Source organism: Ailuropoda melanoleuca, chromosome 11 (genome assembly GCF_002007445.2).
Source record: "Ailuropoda melanoleuca isolate Jingjing chromosome 11, ASM200744v2, whole genome shotgun sequence".
Classification (NCBI taxonomy): Eukaryota; Metazoa; Chordata; class Mammalia; order Carnivora; family Ursidae; genus Ailuropoda; species Ailuropoda melanoleuca.
This window is the reverse complement of record NC_048228.1, coordinates 25,922,244-25,942,636: the sequence shown is the minus strand read 5'-3', so window position 1 is coordinate 25,942,636 and position 20,393 is coordinate 25,922,244. Positions and strand designations below refer to the sequence as shown.

At 34.2% G+C, this 20,393-nt stretch overlaps 1 protein-coding gene across 1 annotated transcript in view; it reads right to left on the bottom strand.

The window, feature by feature from the left end:
• The window catches only part of PPA2 (inorganic pyrophosphatase 2), a gene marked incomplete at its 5' end in the record, with an annotated part of 78,798 nt that overhangs the window by 22,086 nt on the left and 36,319 nt on the right, over window positions 1-20,393 (bottom strand). The window contains 2 exons of the mRNA XM_034672119.1: window positions 2,914-2,999; window positions 5,348-5,475. Coding sequence (XP_034528010.1) covers window positions 2,914-2,999; window positions 5,348-5,475 — 214 coding nt within the window. The remainder of the gene's footprint in view (window positions 1-2,913; window positions 3,000-5,347; window positions 5,476-20,393) is intronic.

Genomic DNA, 20,393 nt, shown 5'->3' with positions numbered 1-20,393 from the left:
CAGATGCTTAGACCCTACTCCTCAGAGATCCTAATTCACTAGGTTTAAAGAGGGAGGCAACACACTTGAATTTTCCAGGTTTTCCTAGGCAATTATAACACACTATACATGACTTGAGAGAAATACTGTGATAAAAAAAATGTGGACCTAAACTCAACTGAGTAGGGAAAATAGGCTAAAAAGGAAGGGGGAGGTTGCCGATCAGTTACAGTGTATACTTTTAAGGAATTAGGAGAAAGAAGCAATTTATTAAGACAAAGGAAATAAAAACTTTACTACTACGAATATATTTTTACAAATCAAGTAGTGACAAAAATAAGAAAATAATGGACAAAATGAGCTAAAATCTGAAGATTCTGACTTTAAACTATCCAGATGCATCAAATTTATACCCAGAAATTTATATCCTGAAAAATGTTAAGCTAGTATTTAGTTGTATTTCTTTGAAAAGACAGAGGTAGAATATAGCTGGTAAGAGAGTAAGTTTGGAATCTGGTTTAAATCCTGGCTCTACCGCTCAGTGTAACTTTAGATCACTTAATCTCTAGGTGGTCTCAATTTCCTCAGGTGTAAAATGGAGACAATGATAAGTACCTTACAGCATTCTTTTGAGTATTAATTAGATAACACATATTAAACACTTTGAACCCAAAAGATAGTACAAAATTCAATAAATGTCAATTCTTACTATTAACATAATCCTTATCATCACCTAGGAGGCTACAAAAATGACTCCAGAGCGTACAAATAAAGTTACCCTCAGAGTAAAGATAATTAGACTCAGCATGGAAGGAATGACATCAAGCTACAGAAAAACTAACCAAAGCAATAGTCTCCAGCTGAGGAACCTGGAAAACATACAAACCCTTCACAGACTGCAAAAGCTTTTCAGAAAGTACCATAAGGAAGGAGATGAAAGTAAACAGCAAGCAAATACTTCTTTGGACACCAAGCGACCCGTTCTTTTTAGAGGAGCTCACCACATGAATATCTCATTTATAACATCTCAGAATATCATAAAGAATACCTAGGTCTACTAATTACTAGGACAGTCAGGACTTGAAAGCATTCAGTTACACCCAGGTTTGTTAATAAACTGTACTACTTAAATTAGAAACAATCACCTAAATTTTAAGACTATGCTGAAAAAAAGAGTGGTCTGCGTAAGAGGTAAGAAGAAAGGAGAAGATCAATGAACTGACAGTGTCACATGAGCTTACACGAGAACAGAATCTGAAGGTATAATGTCCAAGCAAGCACTTGTGTCGTAGGCAAGATAAGCCTCTCGATGACTGGATAAAATATTTCTTCAGACTAATTATTTACTCCACCTGATTACTCTAACAATTTCATATATATATATATATATATACACACACACATATATATATATATATATTTTTTTTTTTGAGAGAAAGAGATAGAGCGTGGGAGCAGAAGGTACAGGGAGAGAGAGAATCTCAAGCAGGCTCCATGCTCAGCGCAGAGCCTGACATGGGGCTTGATCTCACAATCCTAAGATCATGACCTAACTAAAATCAAGAGTTGTATGCTTAACCGACTAAGCCACACAGGCACCCCTATTCTAATGATTTCTTTAATGTCTCTCTTGATTCCCAGAGTTCATGCTCCAAAAGGGCAGGGACTCTATTATTATAGTCACAGCAATAATCCTCGTATCAGCACAGTCCCTGGCAGAAGACCCTCAAATCACTATTTGTTGAAGAGTGAATAGCTTCCCAATTTCTTCTGATTCAGAGAAGGGGACAATGAAGTTGGGTAGCGCTCAAACACTACAGAATGACTATCTGTGTTTGCTTCCTACAGTTAGGCTTATCAAGAGTCCATTGCTTTTGTTTCTGAACCTGTTTATGTGAGTTGCCCTTGTTACTATTTCATAATTAAAGCAGTAATTATGCTCATCAAAGAAGGGAGTGTGGAAAGAGAACAGATGCTATGAACACTATGTAGGCTCTAAAACTACTAAGGCCAAAAAGCCTCAATAATGGCGACTCACTATAATAACTTGGTGTCAAAGTAGGTGTGGGTAAGAAAACTGTAAAAAAGGTTTAGAAAAGAGAACCTGATAATCTATAAGAGTTTTTAACTGTAAGGAGTTTAAGGATTAGAGAATCTTATCTTGGTTTTCTATTCTATGTTGGAATATATATAATTTATTTGGAACCTCTATAGAAAAGGTCTTAGCCCTATATCCAAAGAGGAGTAAATAAATGTACATTTTAAATGTTTTAAAATAGAATACAATGTTTGAGTTATGTATGTTACTATTGTTTGATTCCCTTTCATCAATCTGCTAGTGACCCAGATCATGCTGGATAAAAAGGCTTATTACTATTTCATCAAGAAATGATGTGGTAGTTACACATAAACAAAATAACCATTTGCATACTGAAAAATCCCTAATTTTTTTTTTTACCCCATCTTTGCTCACGTCACAATGTATTATAATTAAAATTCCTGGGGCGCCTGGGTGGCACAGCGGTTAAGCGTCTGCCTTCGGCTCAGGGCGTGATCCTGGCGTTATGGGATCGAGCCCCACATCAGGCTCCTCTGCTATGAGCCTGCTTCTTCCTCTCCCACTCCCCCTGCTTGTGTTCCCTCTCTCGCTGGCTGTCTCTATCTCTGTCAAATAAATAAATAAAATCTTTAAAAAAAAAAAAAATTCCTGTTTACTCAACAGTATCCCCCCACTAAACTATAAACCCCTTGGGAAAAGGGACCATGTCATTTCCTAGTTTCACAGTGTCCAGCACTTGGTATTGCTTTCCATAAGCACTTTTTAAATGAAAAAAAAATTGCAACTCTTTAAAAAAAAAAATCAGATCTGACTAGTATGGCTGTTTAGTACCAATAATAACAAAATAACATTACATAGAAAAGACAAATTCTTACCAATTTATAGCCCCTCCATCACACTTCTTCATAAGCAATGTTTTCCAACACTCATGAGTAGATCTAATAACTTCAAGAGCAAAAGCCTAATTCCAAACCAAAGACAGACATAAAGATCACATCATTATACTTACATGAACTATTCTCATGATGACAGCTTATTTTTAAGAATATGAGCTCTGGACTCAGGCAAACCTGAGTATAAATTCTGGCATCTTATTTATCAGCTGTGTGACTTTTGAGCAAGTTACTTAATCTCACTAAGTCTTAACTTCTTCACCTATAAGTAGAAGGTAATGGAGATAATGTAATTTGGGGTTGGCAAACTTGGGCCAGTAGGCCAAATCTAGCTCACCACCAATTTTTGTAAACAGAGTTTTATTGAACACAGTCATGCTCATTTTTTGTGCATGGCCTATGACTGCTTTAGCACCACAATGGCAGAGGTGCGTAGTTGTGACAGAGACCATATGGCCTACAAAGTCTAAAATATTTGGTATTCGGTACTTTACAGAAAAAGTTGCCAACACCAGATTTAAATTATCCAGCTGCTGAAACGATAAATAAGTTGTACGCAAAGTGCTTCATCTAGTCCCTTGCCTGTAAGCAAGCATACACTTATTAATTTCATCATCAAAGCTGTAGTCTGTGTGATCATTTTAGAATATCCGCTAAGTAAACCTCCTAAACATTCTCTAAATTTTTTTTAGTATAAATTCATACTGTGTCCCAAAATGCAAAACCAACAATATATACCTCTTGCTAGATATCTAGCAAGAGTATCTAAAGGAACATTTGCTTTGTTATTCCAAAGTAGCAAATTCTTTTGATTCCCCCCGCCCCCCCCAAATGTTGCTAATTCCTTAAGGAGACTCCTCATATATTAACTAATTCGCACTACCTCCTTTCTCTTTCAATGACAACTAAACACATTATGATACGAAATGAAGAAAATAAAGAATCTTGGGAACAAAGATGTAATAATAATGAGAAATTTACTTCTGAAAAACAAAAGTTCTCTCAGCTCTATTGTTGCATGAGATGAAGGAGGGCTCAGTGAGGTGGTGCTGGGGAGTTCCACTTAAGATATGGGACAAAAAGCCAATTTATTGTCCGGATAATATAAGGGAAGATTTTTAACCAAATCATTCAGATAATTATGATTATCTAGAATCACTTTTCCACTTGCTTAAAGGGGTCGGCAGGAAAAATCTAGATAGCATAGGAGTTATCTTTTCAAACATGGTGAACAGATACAACTTAATTTTCCTGAGTTAGGCACTGTATTTTAACAGAAGTGGTAAAAAGCAATGAATAAGATGATTATGGTCCAAAACTAGGTTGTATAAATAATCTTGTCTTCATTCAGAAAAAAATAAATGTTTGTCAAAATCAAGCAAAACAAAACAAAACAAGACAAAACAAAAAAACAACCACCCCAAACCACCTCACTCTACAAATTCATGATTTGGCAATCTTACCCTGAGGCAATAAGGAGTCACAAAAGTTCAAACATAAAATATAAAATTTTTTTTTACAGGAAAAAAGATAAAAAATAATTTATCTTATAAATTTTCAATATTTTTAAGAGTATCTATTTGACAATAATAGTTTTGTATCTACATTTAATAAATCTTGAACAAAGCCCTCAAGATCTTAAGGATTCTTTGTGCCTTTTCAAAAATACTAGGTCAAGTAATAAATTCTCATAAAACAAGATATTTATCATAATTTTTAAGTTTCCATTAACATGGCTTATTTTACTATAAAACATACTTTACTTATTAGTACCCACTTAAGTGCTTGTGTGCAATGTGTTATTTATATAGTGGTGATAACTTTAAAAAAATATTCCATGACTTAGACTTGATGTCTTTGGCCCATTTTCTCCATTTGTGTCATATTACAGACACTTCATGGTAACTCTGTGGTATTCTAACAGAAAAACCATATGACAGTAAGATAATTCAAGTGATTTCTTATTTGTTAAGCAGCTTAAGTCAGTCATGGTAGAATGAACTCTTAAGGAGCCCCTTTGGATTCACATTAAGTAAAGTAAGTAACTTTCTCCTCTCCAGAAATGGAAGGTTTTTATTCATACACAATTTGCAGAGTTAGACTAATCATGGAAATCCTTCATTTTCTGAGATGAGGGAGATGTCAATAGATAAAGATATGTGTGTGTGTGTGTGTGTGTGTGTGAATAAAGCTTGATATATATACGTACCAAGATTTATTAGTTCACGTAGATCTCCTGGGAAAAAATCCTTTTAAATATGTATGATCAAATAATGTCCTTAAATATTAAAGTCAGTATAAAGCACTTTTGTTACCATGTTATATATAAATATTCACGTAAGAAACCCCCCAAACTGAAAGAACTATCCTACAACTATCACAAGGTACGTTTTAAAATAAAGATGACCATCTTCACCTTGTTTCTGAATTCTCCATTAAAAGCAAACTGGTTTTCTTGTTTTCCTTCTGGCACCTTATACAATCTAAACCAGTCAAGCGTAGCTTCCAAGTAACCTGGTTTGTATTTCTTAACATCATCAATATCTGCAAGTGAAGAAACAAAATATTTTGTTAAAAACGGAAATTCATTCTTATTAATGGTGGAGCACTGGACTGACGGAGTCCACCTCTGCAGCCCAACTGCTGCACAATCACCAACATGCGATGTGGTAAGATTAAGAGAGATATACTTAAGGACTGATGTCGTTCTGTGAGCAATGAAGGGCTTAGAGTAAGGTAAGTTACATCAGGAACTGCGTTTTAGAAATATTAAGCTAAAGGACCACTGAAGATAAAAAGGAGAGGACAGTCCCCAGAAGAGAATATGCTAAAGTCAGATGACAGGGCTTTACACACGCACCAAATACTTAGTAAGCTTCTCATTCTGTGTAAGACATTGTTCTAAGCAGTGAAGCAGAACAGTAAACAGAAATAAGCCCCTACTCTCATGGTTTATATAGTAGGAAGGGATAGACAACAAACAGACAAAGATACACGATGGTAAGTGGTAGTAGTCTGATGAAGAAAAATAAAGCAGAGTACGAAAGAGAACGCAAACAGGGCAATTTTAAACACAGTGATATCTGGATGGCTCAGTTTTTCACTTCAAGCTCTGCAATGAATTCCAGGATTTATTTTTAAGTTCTATTACCATAAAAACAGCTCAACCATCACATTTGGAGGGCATTCATTTAACTATAATTGGAAATATTACTGTATTAATAACAGACTCTTCCCCAGAAGAGGTCTCCAAAGAATGTATCCTTTCCAATAAATATCAATTCAAAAAAGGTATGAGGAATAACTAGATTAAAACTAGAAATCTTTACTTTCCACCAGTTGTGACTTACTCACACAAAAAAACCAACCAAACAAAAAATTCAAAATACACAACTTAAACATTTAAAAAACCTCAACAGCAAATGCCTCAAGCCGAAAATCTTATATCAAAACCAACCGCCAGTTCAATTAATTATTCTTCTGAGAACATGAAAAATTACACCTACAATCTATAAACTGAATTTATGGTTTAAAAAAGACCTCATTTGTTCTTCATAAACTAAATAACCTCATTTGTTCTTCATAAAGCTGAGAACTGAGAAGAAGTACATTCATATTAAACATTAAGAAAATGCAAAAGAATTGCCAAACTTTAGCCAATGCATTCATGACATAATTAGTATTATATAAACACAAGTCTTCTAGTTCCACGAATTCTGCTTTTTTCTCTACGCTGTACAGTTACACTGTCACAGGTTTTATGTTAAAAGAATATAAGCGTAGATGTACTTTTTAGTTTTCTTTATTGTGGTAAAATACATACAACATAAAATTTACCATAACAGTACAATTTGGTGGCATTAAGTACACCCACAATATTGTAAAACCATCACTTTCATCCACTTCCAGAATTTTTCATTAGATGTTTTTTTTTTCTTTCTTTCTTTTTTTTTTTTACAATATATGTTAAGAAAAACAGCAGTTCTCTAGGAGTCATTTATTTCCATTCTTGGAGTTAACTTCACATAGAAGGTTCTATTATAACAATTATACAATGTATTTTCAAGATGAACTAACCCAACAATAAAATCAGAATAATCAGAGTTCTATCACATAATCAAGCTAAATTTATTTCAGTTTGTTTTTAGCTACAAATCAAACTGTTTTAACTGAGATCTACTTGATCAACTCCCTGGATGACTGACAAAGACGCTCCACTTCTGTAAAGTATTCTGATGTCTGTAGTGGTGTGTATGTTGTGTCTGGTAGACAATCTGGAATGAAGTCCACACTTTGCTTGTACCAGTTAAGTGTTAGCTTTATCACGCATCAGGTGTGTTTATTCCCAAAACATTTATGCCAACTGTATCAGTAGTTATAATCATGAGAATTACTAAAATAGTATATAAGGCAATGATTTTACCAGTACAAAAAAAAAGATTGTGCTTCTGCAAAAGTAATTTGAGTATTTTGAAAGAATTCAGTAAAACATTGCTAAAAATATCTGTTGTCAAATTAGGCCTGAGTAAAAATACAGTTAAAGATGAGAAAAAGACATAAAAATCTACAATTCCGTATCTAGTTCTGCAAGTGAGGAAAGAGGATTTTAAATATGAAAGGTCAGGAACAGCCTCTGATAAAATGAATCTGAGCAAATTCTTGGATGAAGTGTAGGAATAACTCATTCAAATATCTAGAAGAGGAGGAGTCCTGAGAAGAGGACAGGAAGTGCCAATATTCTGAAGTAGGACTGTGCTTAAAATGTTTACGGAAGACAGTAAGAAAGCCCTGTGTTTAGAGCAGAGTGAAGAGAGTGTTTGGAGACGAAATGAGAAAAGCAGCCACAGGCCAGTCACCAAGGATTCTGAGGGCCGTCTTTTACTGTGAGATGCGAAGCCAGTAGAGGGTCTGGGCTGAGGAGTACCGGTTTTAGGAAGACCGCTTTTTTTGCTGTGTAGATAAAAGACTGTATAGAGGAAGAAGTAGGAGGAGGAAATCAAGCAACAAGCTACAGAGAAAGTCCCTACAGATAAAGTATGATGAGGGCCTAGATAAATGGTAGTCGCATGGCGGTGGTAACAAATGGTCAATCTGGGGTATTTTTAGAAAGCAGAACTGAGAGGAATTACCAATGAAAGAAAAAAATTAAAAACAAAATCAGTAAAGATCAGACTTACATAAAATTTAAAGTATCAAAGAACTAAAAATAACTGGCAACATTGAGTAACAATTTAAATTATAATACAATTAAAAGCAGTCACCTAAATATTTATCACCCTAGTTTTTTCCTAAAGCTTCATAAAAGGTGTCATCTTTCTACAAGTAGTATACAGCCATTATTTACTTTATAACAAAGCTGTTTCCAAACTTGAAAGTTTAATTAACAAAGATTAAATGGAGTTTCCTTAAGAGAACTTTTATATTAAAACTAAAGATACATTTATAAATAATCATAGTTCTATGTAAATCCATTGGAATATTTATAATTGTCTTTATTAAATGCTAGCTATAAGGCAAAACAGAAAATGATGATGCAACATAATAACAAATTTTAAAGCTCAATTTGGCTTTTCCAAGTTCAGCCCTCTCCAGTTTAATTTAGTTTTTCTTAACTAATTTTGATTTAGGAATTTATAAGAGCAAAGAAAGTAATCTAAAATATCTTAGTCAAAAACCATCATTCTCTCTCTGTAGACATTAGAGGATCATAACACTTCACATTTTTTTAAAAGCAATTTTTGTGACTTATTGTTCTCCTTCATCAGAGACATTGGTATACGTTTCATGTAATTCAGTTTCTTTTCAGTATAGACCAATTCACTTGTTTCTAAAACCTAGAAAAATGTCTCAAATTGTGATCTACTAAGCAAAAAGGAAAAAAAAAGTGATTTGTGAATTGAAGTTTCTCCTGTTTTTTTTTTTTTTTTAATTAAGAGTACACTCTCACACAAGGGGGAGTTTCTAGTCACATGTGCTTGCCTAGACTTCAATTATACCCAGATTTCAGAAATAAGATATAAAAGAGGTAAAAAAAACAAAAACTGAGCTGATAAGCTTCATTTCATAAAGACAGCTCATCAAGAATGAGAAATACCTGATGTATGAGATCTTTTTAATCTAGAGAAATATTAAAGCAATAGTGAACTTTAAAAATGATGATGTATTAAATTATGTATTAAAAACAGAACATAAAGAAATTTGAAGCATGAGAAAATGAGGGCTACACACTAAGTAAGCAAACACAATAAATCTAAAGACCAACAATAAAAAATTTTGAATAACTCTCTTGCCCGCCAGAAAAGAACCACACCCAGTCCCCTCAACTTTTTGTATAATTAAAAATTGGATACTGAAAACAGAAAAAGAAAAATATACCCTTTGTTATTTACTTAATGAAAAGGTTTTTTGGTCCAAAAGGAAATAAAAACTCTTAAAAATATTCAGAAAATAATGAAAATAAGAAGACTCAAAGTTTATAAGAAGAAACAGGTAAACTAGGAAAAACATCCCATTTGGAATCAGAGGGCACTAAGTTCAAACTCCAGTTCCGGCATTCACAAAGTGCATCATCTTCGGAAAATACATTAGTTCATGGGTTTCCCCAAACAGAAAATGGAGAAAATCAAGGTTGTTGTGAGGATTAAATAAGATAACATATTAAAAATCATTTAATAAAAAAAAGGGATAATTCTTAAGAACTATTATCCTTCCAATCCCCTAAAGTCTTTTTCACAGAATGTAGACACAGTTAGATTCACAGGCAAACCTAGAGCCTTACATGCTCACAAATAAATAAATAAATATGAATTAATAATTCAGAAAATTATTGAACATATTTTCATTAATACTGGCAGTTATTTTATGTCTAATATGTATGACTCTGAGAAATCGAAGAAGCTAGGCATTGATATAAACACTATAAATAAACACTAAAAATGACATAAAAGGCATCTGAACATACATACACGTACACACAGGCATACCTAATCCTAACATTTTTCTATAAACATACTTCTTCTTATGATAAAGGTCAGGCCTCAAATGAACTTATAATTAATTTCTTATCACATTTACCTTTATTTCTAGTATTACTGCAGTTTAGTTCCTATAAAGTTTTCTCATTTCTACCATGTTTACATTAAATGTAAACAACCATTTTTTAAAACATCTGGAACAGAGAGGAAATATATAAATAAAATTCCTCTATTTCTAAAGTGAGACTCACTCAGTTCAAGTACATTAACCAAATCATCAAAAACAATGACCAACTATCTGAAGCATTTCTCATTACAGAAAACACAAACCTCTGACAAAGATGAGGCAGTGAATTCATGTTTCAACAAACTCCCTCAGGTTAACCTACACCAAGACAGAAAACATAAAAATAGAAAACCAAAACAAGATAAGCACCCTGAAGACTCAATATAGAACAAAAATACCTGTCAGGTAAAAGCGAAATGACCATATGATTTATTGCACATACTAGAATATTTCTGGGACTCCTAATCAAGAGAAAAAACAGCCAACAGAAACCAATCCTGAGATAACCTATGCAAATGAGGATTTTAAAGTACTTACTACAAATATGGTCAAGGACTTTCAAAAAAATATAATTATGAAGCATTAAACATGTGGAAATTTCAGTTAAGGAGGAAAAACTACAAAACTAACAGAAAAAAGAACCAAATGAGGGAGTATATGAAATGAAAAATCAGATGGGTTTAATAGCAGAACTTTGGTGTGGCAAAAAACAAAAACAAAACACAGAAGTAAAGACAAAAACAACAAAGTATCCTGTCTGAAGAACAGTAAGGAATAAAGACTGTAAAGATGTAGAGCGCTTTAGTGACCCATGAGACAATAAAAAGTGGTCTGAAATATGTGTTATTAGGAGTCTCAGAATGAAGGTGAGAGAATGGGGTAAAAACATGAACTTGCAGATCTGCAAAGTTCCATATACCCTAAACAGGATAAATATAAAGGAAAGGACACTTTAGCACACCACAGAAAAACTGCCGAAATCCAATCATAGGAGAAAATCTTTAAAATAGTCTGAGAAAAACATTATATTATATACTGGGTAATGATACATTAACTTGATTTCTCATCAGAAACAGTGGTGACCAAAAGAAAATGGAACATCTTTACAAAAATCCCTTTAACTCAAAATTCTACATCCAGTGAAACTACACTTCCAAAACAAAGGCACGAAAAGACAGTATCAGATCACTGAAATGGAGAGAATGCATCACTGGCAGAACTGCACTAAAAAAAAATGCTGAAGTCTTCAAGCTGAAGGTAAATGACACCCAATGGAAACAAGAGATCTTCAACTTTTTATTTTCTGTAACCAAATATATGGGTTTGGACAAGGCAAATATGTGGGTAAATGTAAAAACATACGTGTGTGTGTGTTTCTTCTAGTTTCTTTAAAAGATATTTTATTATCTAAGACAAAGAATGGACAGAGGTTCTGGGAGAAATGACCTCTCATACAACTGCTGGTAAAAGTACAAAATGATACAGCCACTTGGGTAAACAATATAACAGTTTCTCACCATGTTAAACATATAATTATCATCTGACCCAGTAACCCTATTCCTAGGTATTTCCCTAAGAGAAGTGAAAACATATGCTCACACAAAGACTTGTATTTAAATGTTCATAGCAACTTTATTCGTATTAGCCCAAAACCGGAACCCAAATTTCCATCAAAGAGATGAATAAACTGTTGTATATCTGTACAATGGAACACTACTCAGCAATCAAATGGAATAAACTGTACTGATTATAGACAATACACGAGTCTCCAAAGCAGTAAGCAAAGACTACATGTGTACCTGTATAGAAATGTACATGACTTTAAAGAAATAAAACTGTACCTGCTAAAAATGCCAGAAATTTAAGAATAAATATTTTCTCCCTTTAAAATAAGTGAAAATTCACCTATTTTGGAGTTATTTTCAGACTTTGCTCAATACACTCATCTTTTTATTTATCAATAACTACATGCATTCATTCACTTATTCATCAATTTCAAAAAAATTATTGAGCACCTATAACATGCCAGGCGCTGTACCAAGCTTTGTAATGGAAATGTTAGTATTAAATACTTAGACTCAAACCTAACATAAAATATAACAAGTTCTTCACAGTAATCTACAAGTACTTTACTAAACGAAATATCAAAAAGCCTGAATAAATGGCAAAATATAAATATATTCATTGATGCAAACATTTAATATTTTAATGATAGCAGAAATCCTTGACAATTTGATCCCAAAATTTGCACAGAATAAAGTGTAAGAAAAACCAAAACAAACAAGTTTGAAAAAGCAGAACAAAAGGAGAAAGTTTGTCTTATAAATGTTTTATTATGAGGCTACAGTAATTAAAATAATACGGCACTGGCTTAGGAATAGATCACTGACACTAAACAGAATTCAGAAACAGACTCTTTGTATAAATAACGCAACACATGATAAAGGAGACATTTCAAAACAATGGGAAGAGAACAGATTTTTCTGTTAAGTGGTGATGGGAAAATTGTACATATGGAAAAAATAAGATATATTCCATATAGATTAAAGATCCAATTGCAAAAAAAAAATTAAAATACAAAAGAACAAAAAGAAAATAAAGAAAAACATCCTTCTGCCTATGGAGTAAGAATTTTTTTTTTTAAAGATTTTATTTATTTATTTGACAGAGACAGAGACAGCCAGCGAGAGAGGGAACACAAGCAGGGGGAGTGGGAGAGGAAGAAGCAGGCTTCCAGCAGAGGAGTCTGATGTGGGGCTCGATCCCATTAACGCCGGGATCACGTCCTGAGCCGAAGGCAGACGCTTAACTGCTGTGCCACCCAGGCACCCCTGGAGTAAGAAATTCTTAAACAAGAATCAAAATGTTAAAGTCATGTATAAAAATGATGGATACAATGGAATACATCAAAACTGAAATATCTGGAGGCAGAGGCCAAAAGGCAACTGCTTCTCTGCGGATGGGAAGGAAATACTTGCAACCTAAATAATAAAGCATTAACTTCCAAAATATCCAAGCAATCTCCGTATATCAAAAGAATATATCAACTCAATAGAAAAATGGTGACCAATGCATAGGCAATTCACAGAAAGGAAGATACAAAAAAACCAATAAATATGAGAAAGACACTATCCCAGCATTAAGTAGAATAATACAAAATTAAATCAAGATACCAGTTTTCATCTATCAGATTGGCAAAGCAAATTTTTTAAATGCTCAGTAATAATATGTCATTGAAACTTCAAAATTTGTAAATTAGGTATTATTTATTTCCTTCATATAGAGTAGGATATTGGGGTTACAAAATTTGCTCAGGATTTCAAAGGATACAGAGTAACCTCAATATAAGAGCTTTAAATATGGGGTGACACCTGTAGGTGAGTGTGTGGTGGGGGAGGGATATCCTCAAATTTGATTAGGTGATTACAACTCCTACTTAAATGTATATCAACCTATTATCAATTATTCTAGATTCAAGACTTGAATATCCAACCAGCAGAGGATAAGCTAATAGAATGATTCTCAACTTGGATAAATCTATCACAATCGCCCACGGAGCTTTATCAAACTATACAGATGCACATTTCTTTCTTCCTATCCACATCCCCAAACTGAGAACCACCTGTACTTCCATGAAAAACATCTGGGGAAAAAAATTAAAATGCTGTTTTTATCTGGATTACTTCCACCAAACCATAACACGAAGGGAGGGAAGCATATAATCAGCTGAGGATTTTTGTTTTTATTTTTAGATAAAAACCAGTAACATAAATGTAATGCCATACCTCTTTGCTTCACATTATTTAAAAGAAAACACACTAGGAAATGGTCGCATGCTTGAAATATTGGCCAGAGCGGATTTAAAAAAATTTAAAAAAAAAGGGGAAAAACAGTTTCCAATTCTATGGGACTTTACCAAAGGAAATGTTGCAAATGCACAAAGCTCCCATTCCAACACTAGAGCTAAATATGTGCACACCTGGCCTGTAAACAAACTCTGTGGGAAGCAACAACACATGTTTCTACGGTATCTTATAAACACTCACAAGAAACAACAGTCCCGTTCCATAACACGTACTGTATTTTCTGCATCACAAACAGAGGCTCGAACTCAGCGAATTAATAGTCTGAACAGTTTCTGTTTACTCAGATCCCTAAAAGATTTTGCTTCTCACACTGCTCTACACATCTATGCTTAATAGTACACAGACTGAGGGGCAGTAACCCTCACTTTGTTGACCTTCCCTTCCCCATTACCCTTTTCTATCAATTCGACTCTTATCAACACCTGTATTAGAATATACATATTAATATCATGAAAAACAACAGAAATTAACACACATCAAAATAAGTAATACCAAACAAGGTAATTCTACACAGAGGCCTATTTGCATTGTATCAAAAAAACCTCTTGGAAAAGAACTGGTGGATTTTTTTTTCCGAAAATATATTCACTGCCATTTCACAAGAAACTTTATGTGAGCAGTAAAATAAAACCCATCCAGGTGCCTAGTACATAGCAGAAATTCAAATATTTTTCTAATCTAATTTTAATTTGAAGCATATAACAAAGTGGCCAAATACTCAGGCTTTGGGTTGGCAAGACCTCCAATGAAGTTCCAGCTCCATCACCTAAAAGCTACTCTAGAGTAAGATGTGCCAGGCGCCGGGGTGGCTTAGTGGGTTGTGTCTGCCTTTGGCTCAGGTCCTGATCTCAGGGTCCTGGGATTAAAGCTCCCTGCTCAGTGGGGAGTCTGCTTCTCCCTCTCCCTCTGCCCCCCACCCCTGCTTGTGCACACATGCTCTCTCTCTCAAATGAATAAAATCTTTTTAAAAAAATGTGCCAATGTCCCCAAGAAATCTAGCTGCAATCCTTTAATTTAAATGGTTTCCTTCAGCATTATCTTTGAAAATAATTTATTTAGGTGTCTGTACTTTAAAAAGAAGGCTGAAGGGGCGCCTGGGTGGCTCAGTCAGTTAGGCGTCTGCCTTCAGCTCAGGTCATGATCCCAGGGTCCTGGGATCGAGCCCCACATCAGGCTCCCTGCTCAGGAGGGAGTCTGCTTCTCCCTTTGCCTGCTGCTCCCCCATTTGTGTGGTCTCTCTCTGTCAAATAAATAAAATCTTTAAAAAAAAAAAAAAAAAGAAGGCTGAAAATAATGAACTAAAAATATTTCCTAGAACCAAAATTTAGAGATTGGTAAGTGATCCCTAGGGTTTTTCCCATTAGAGGCTCAATCTTGCACCTTTAGAGATGAAGAAACTAAAGCCTCCAGAAGTCACGTGATGTTTCCAAGGTCAGGAACTCACACGAGAGGGTTTGAGAATTTAGGGCCCCCTATACTTCACCACATCACAGGAACACGACTGAAACCTAAAACGCACTGGAAGAGATCAAGGTTTCAAAAAGAAGTAAGAGATTCCCAGTAACTTAATCTATTCTTAATTATAGTACATTTCACTCAATTCCTCCCTGTTCCTCAAACTGCCTCCTCCCACACCCCATTCTTACACACCCAAGCCTATTAAGGTATACCAATTAATGAAATCAAAGGAATGAAGATCAAAAAAGCCATCTATTTATTGGGACCGCTAATCGTAAGTATCCCACTGATGCCGAAATTATTTAAGAGCAACTGGTCAGTACTCCCAGAAAGCAACACTGTCCAAAGGCCACGGATACATTCGACTATCCCAGTACTTTTCAGAGGGGTGGTGGGATGCAGTCAACAGCATGAGCTCTGGAGCCCAACTGGATTCGAGTGGCTCCCTATATGACTTTAGACAAGTTACTAACCAACCCCCCCCATTCCACCGCAGTGACACAGTTTCTTAATCTGAAAAAAAGCGGGGGGGGGGGGGAGGACACTAACACATTTTGCTTGAGCCTCTGTGTAAACACTAAACAGATATTCCAAAAGAAGCACTCAGCATAGTTACTACACGTGCAGGATTGTTGCAGAAATAGTAGAGCTTTTGGGATGACAATGGTAACATGCCAGCCCCTTTCTGTGCCAGAGTACATGCACAGAAAAGCAAGCTGAACTCTATTCTATCTGGTTATAAAGGTTAACACAAATATTTTGCTTTAAGATTTCTATGCTATTTTCTATTTTTCCCCCTAAATAACAGTATTAAGTTGTGTTTTAGGAAGTAAGGAAATCAAACACCATGTTAATTTGCTTATTTTTAAAATAATAGGGGCACCTGGGTGGCACAGCGGTTAAGCGTCTGCCTTCAGCTCAGGGCGTGATCCCGGCGTTATGGGATTGAGCCCCACATCAGGCTCCTCCAGTATGAGCCTGCTCCTTCCTCTCCCACTGCCCCTGCTTGTGTTCCCTCTCTCACTGGCTGTCTCTATCTCTGTCAAATAAATAAATAAAATCTTTTAAAAAAAAAATAAAAAAAAATAAAATAAAATAATAATTGCAGGGACACTAGATGTTCATTTAGCCAATGAAAATTTGAGCCAAACAGATTCGGTTTTCACATGTTTATTATTGTCTTGAAAGACATAAAGAGAACTATGTTGTTTTATTTGACTTTTAAATTTCTCTAAATTTAAGTTGAAATTCTACGTATATCAAATACATATAAATTATGATAATTCTAAGACAGGTACAATGCCAGCTTTTGAAAAATTCCCAACCACCTCATTTTAAATAATCCCTTTTTTACTCATGCAATTTATTCATTCCAGAATGTATCTACATCAATACACTTGTTCTGGTTTCAATTTTTGTTTTCCAATTTTTCATTTTATAAAACTGCAATATCACTGCATAAGCAACATTTAAAAAGAGGACAAAAGACAATAGTTTCCATTTATTTAACACCCTAAAAGTTGGAAGCGGCTTCTAGGCCTAAATTACCTCCTATTATGTTACTTCACCTGACATAAGGTCCTTAGGCATCACTCGCAGGTCTGAAGAGGTTCAAATATCTGTTTGGAGAATATGTAAAGCTCTACATTATAGAAAGTGGTTAATTTAACCAAAGGAGAAATTACACATGTCCTAGCATTTCAATCTTCTTAAAAAGCTCTGAACTTGGTTATTTCATAACCAAGCTCTATTATCCTTAATGGCCAAGGCATTCTCTAGTAACAATTTAGGAGCCCTGGGAGTCTTATTAACTCTTTCAGGCCATTAAGAGCATTAAAGCCTGGAACCTAATTACAGTGTATTAAATGATCTTAGCTCTCTTCAGGTGTTAATGGACCAGCCAAAGTGACTGATTTTTTATTAGGGAGTACAAAGAATTTGTTTTTAAATGTTATTTAGACTATTTTTAGATTTGTATGTGGCTACTCCAGTTTCAGAAGGCAAAACTTGGAAGACTTAAATAATAAGATTAAACTTACAGAAATACAGCCAGCAACCACAGTTTCTTTCTAACTGACACATGTTCTCTGATGCAATGGCTAGTTTTAGTCAGTCATGTCAAAGTCAAAAACTATAAATATTAAAACAGGATATTACAGTCTACCAAGTCTGCACATACATTCATTTGGATCAAAAAAGTTATTTCATAATTAAACAACCCTAAAACGAGCTTGCAGAATCATAATTAAATGAATTAATATAGCAAAAAACAAATTAATTTTAAAAATCCATATGAAAATACGGACAGACATATTGTCTATAAATTAAAACAGACTTCTCTGTTTTCAAAAAAGAAAAAATAGGTACTGATCATGTCAAAAACAGCTTCTTTTTCTTAAGGTAGTGGAAATTAGCAAGAGGGATTTATTTTTTTAAATGTCTAACAATGAAAATGTGTAAAAGTAATAAAAAATTCTCTATAAATTTCTGTATTACACACCTCCTTAGAAAACTACAGAATTAAAAAAAATTCCAGATAGCTACTCATTCCTACATGGTTTTAACCTTTCCTTCTGTTGATCCATCTAATAAAAATGCCAAGTATAGATAACAAATGTTCAAATTGTTATAAAATCACTTACTCCTCGGTGATTAAAAATATCAATTCATACACACTAATTTATATTTCAAGTTATTGCATTATATATCTTAAAAGTTATTTAAGGAGAAGGTGACCAAAAAAAAGACAAAAAGACATTTCTGACATGTATGGACTCCAACTCAATCTCCCATGCGTTTTCTGTAAAAAAATTTTGGGAAACGTATACCAGCCAACAATGAAAATGGATAACAAAAGAGGACATGAAAGAATCTAAGAAAAAAAAGAACTATTAACCCAGGGCAGTGACAAGAAACCCCATGATGATCGCTGTGCAGCAAACTGTTCTCTTGTGTCCACAACTGGTCTTTCAATAAAAAGTATGATAAAGGAGGAAACTAATATTCATATAAAGACTGTAAATGCTAGTCGTTATTTTTCAATTTTCAGATTCAAGAGATCAAACATAAAAAACAGTTAAAGAACAGAGTTTAAACATTATAAATTTAGACATACAGAGCCAACATACAGTTCAGAGAAGCTGGTCTGCGAAGGACATAGAAATAACACAGAAACCTCGATGCCCTAGTTGTATACTGGCAACCACAAGTTACTGTTCCAAACTGATGAAGCAATAAATAGAGCTCTAAAGGTAAAACTTAGAGTTATTAAGATAATCGAAGACAAAACACAGTACAAAATTTAAATGTTTAAGCAGTTGAATTCCTTTGGTTTTCAAAGCAGCAACCTGAGTCAAAAGGGGAAAAACATAAATTAAGAAAGCCAGGTGTAAGCACAATGGTTCGAGTAGAGAAGCAACCACTCAGGAGAACTAAAAACACAGGGAAGAAGAGATGAGAAGTCAGACAGGAGATGAGAAGTCAGACAGGGGATGAGAAGTCAGACAGGAGATGAGAAGTCAGACAGGGGATGAGAAGTCAGACAGGGGATGAGAAGTGGAAAGGAGAATTTTACTTTTTATTTCATATACCTTTCTTTCATACTTCTGAGTTTTTATTTTCAAGTATATGATTATTTTCATAATTAAAAATACCATCCATAATCCTTTGTTGTGATTTTAAAAGGGACATATAATAAAATTTTTAAATGTTGCCAAATTTAAGATTAAATAGTTAATTTTCAAAGATGTACAGCAGAGACAGAACAGCAATAAGTTTTTAATATGTTAGCAAATATTATTCATTAGCTAACATTTATTTAATCACACAAATCCAAATATACATTTTTATCTTACTGTAATAAAATCATAGGTTGTTACAATAGGCATGTCATCTAATCTCAAAATCAAGAAATGATTCCTTTATTTCTAAGGTCCCCTCTCCCCTGCCAAGCTTCTATTTTTAACCCGCAACATCATATGAAGTAAGGTACGTGCTTTTAATACTTAAGCTCCTACTGAATTATAAGTTAGGTACCTTGAGAAGATAATGAATTATTATAAGAGAAAGCCATTCAATAGTATAATCAAATCATATAAACTGATCTTCTAAAAAATGTCTTCACAAAATCTTTCAACCACTGCAATTCCTGAGCATCTCTCCATTCTCATCCCCTCCAACCTCCCCTGCCTTTAGTAGGTGCTAACGAAAACGCAGACACCACCAGGCTAAGCAGTGAAGAAAAAAGCTAAGATTAAGAATGACTTCTGTCCATTAACATTTGTTTAAGCAACAGGACAACAAAAACTCTGTCTTTTGTCTGAAATCATTGAGAGAACAGCTGGACGATGCTCGAGATAGTAAACAAAAATCAAAACTTGAATTTAAATTAAAAATAAAGGCTCCCATGTAGGGTCATCCAGTATTCCATGATTCATGATTTTAAAAAAAATACTTATAGTATAATTTTTTCAGCCCTTTACTTTGTCCCTACATCTATTTTTTCCTTGGGTCACTGTAAAATAAGAGAAAAGAAAATTCAATGAAGATATGTAGAATATATTACAATAATGTGAAGGGAAAAGGAATGAGAAGTAAGAAAACACTTGTAACTCTTAAAAAACTTACTTTACAAAATCTAGATAATGAGAGCTGTTACTTCAGGTACTACCCAGAGTAAACAATACGCAAATACCCTTAAAGTAAATAATACCCGTTTCCCTCTAAATACCTTACTCATTCAGAAAATAAATACAAAACAAATGTCAGCATACCATTTCAGAGCAAAATATGTCAATAACACGCATCTAATCTTTTAATTTTAGGATTTTAAAAACGTATCCTGAAGAAGCAATGTTGTTATTTTTCATGATAAAGATACACGTTCCTTCTAGTGGAATGGGAAAAAAGTCCCTTTTTTCTTTCAAAACAAGTTCTTGTTGTAATTATTCTAGTGTGATGTCACCTCAACCTAAGTAAGTTTCAGCATTTCCGCGTGTCTTTTTGTACAAGCGTACACCGAAAGAATTTAGAAGATGCCGCAGTGCAAAGTCATCTCCATTCAGGACACAAGCAGAATTAAAGTCAAAAGAGAGTTAA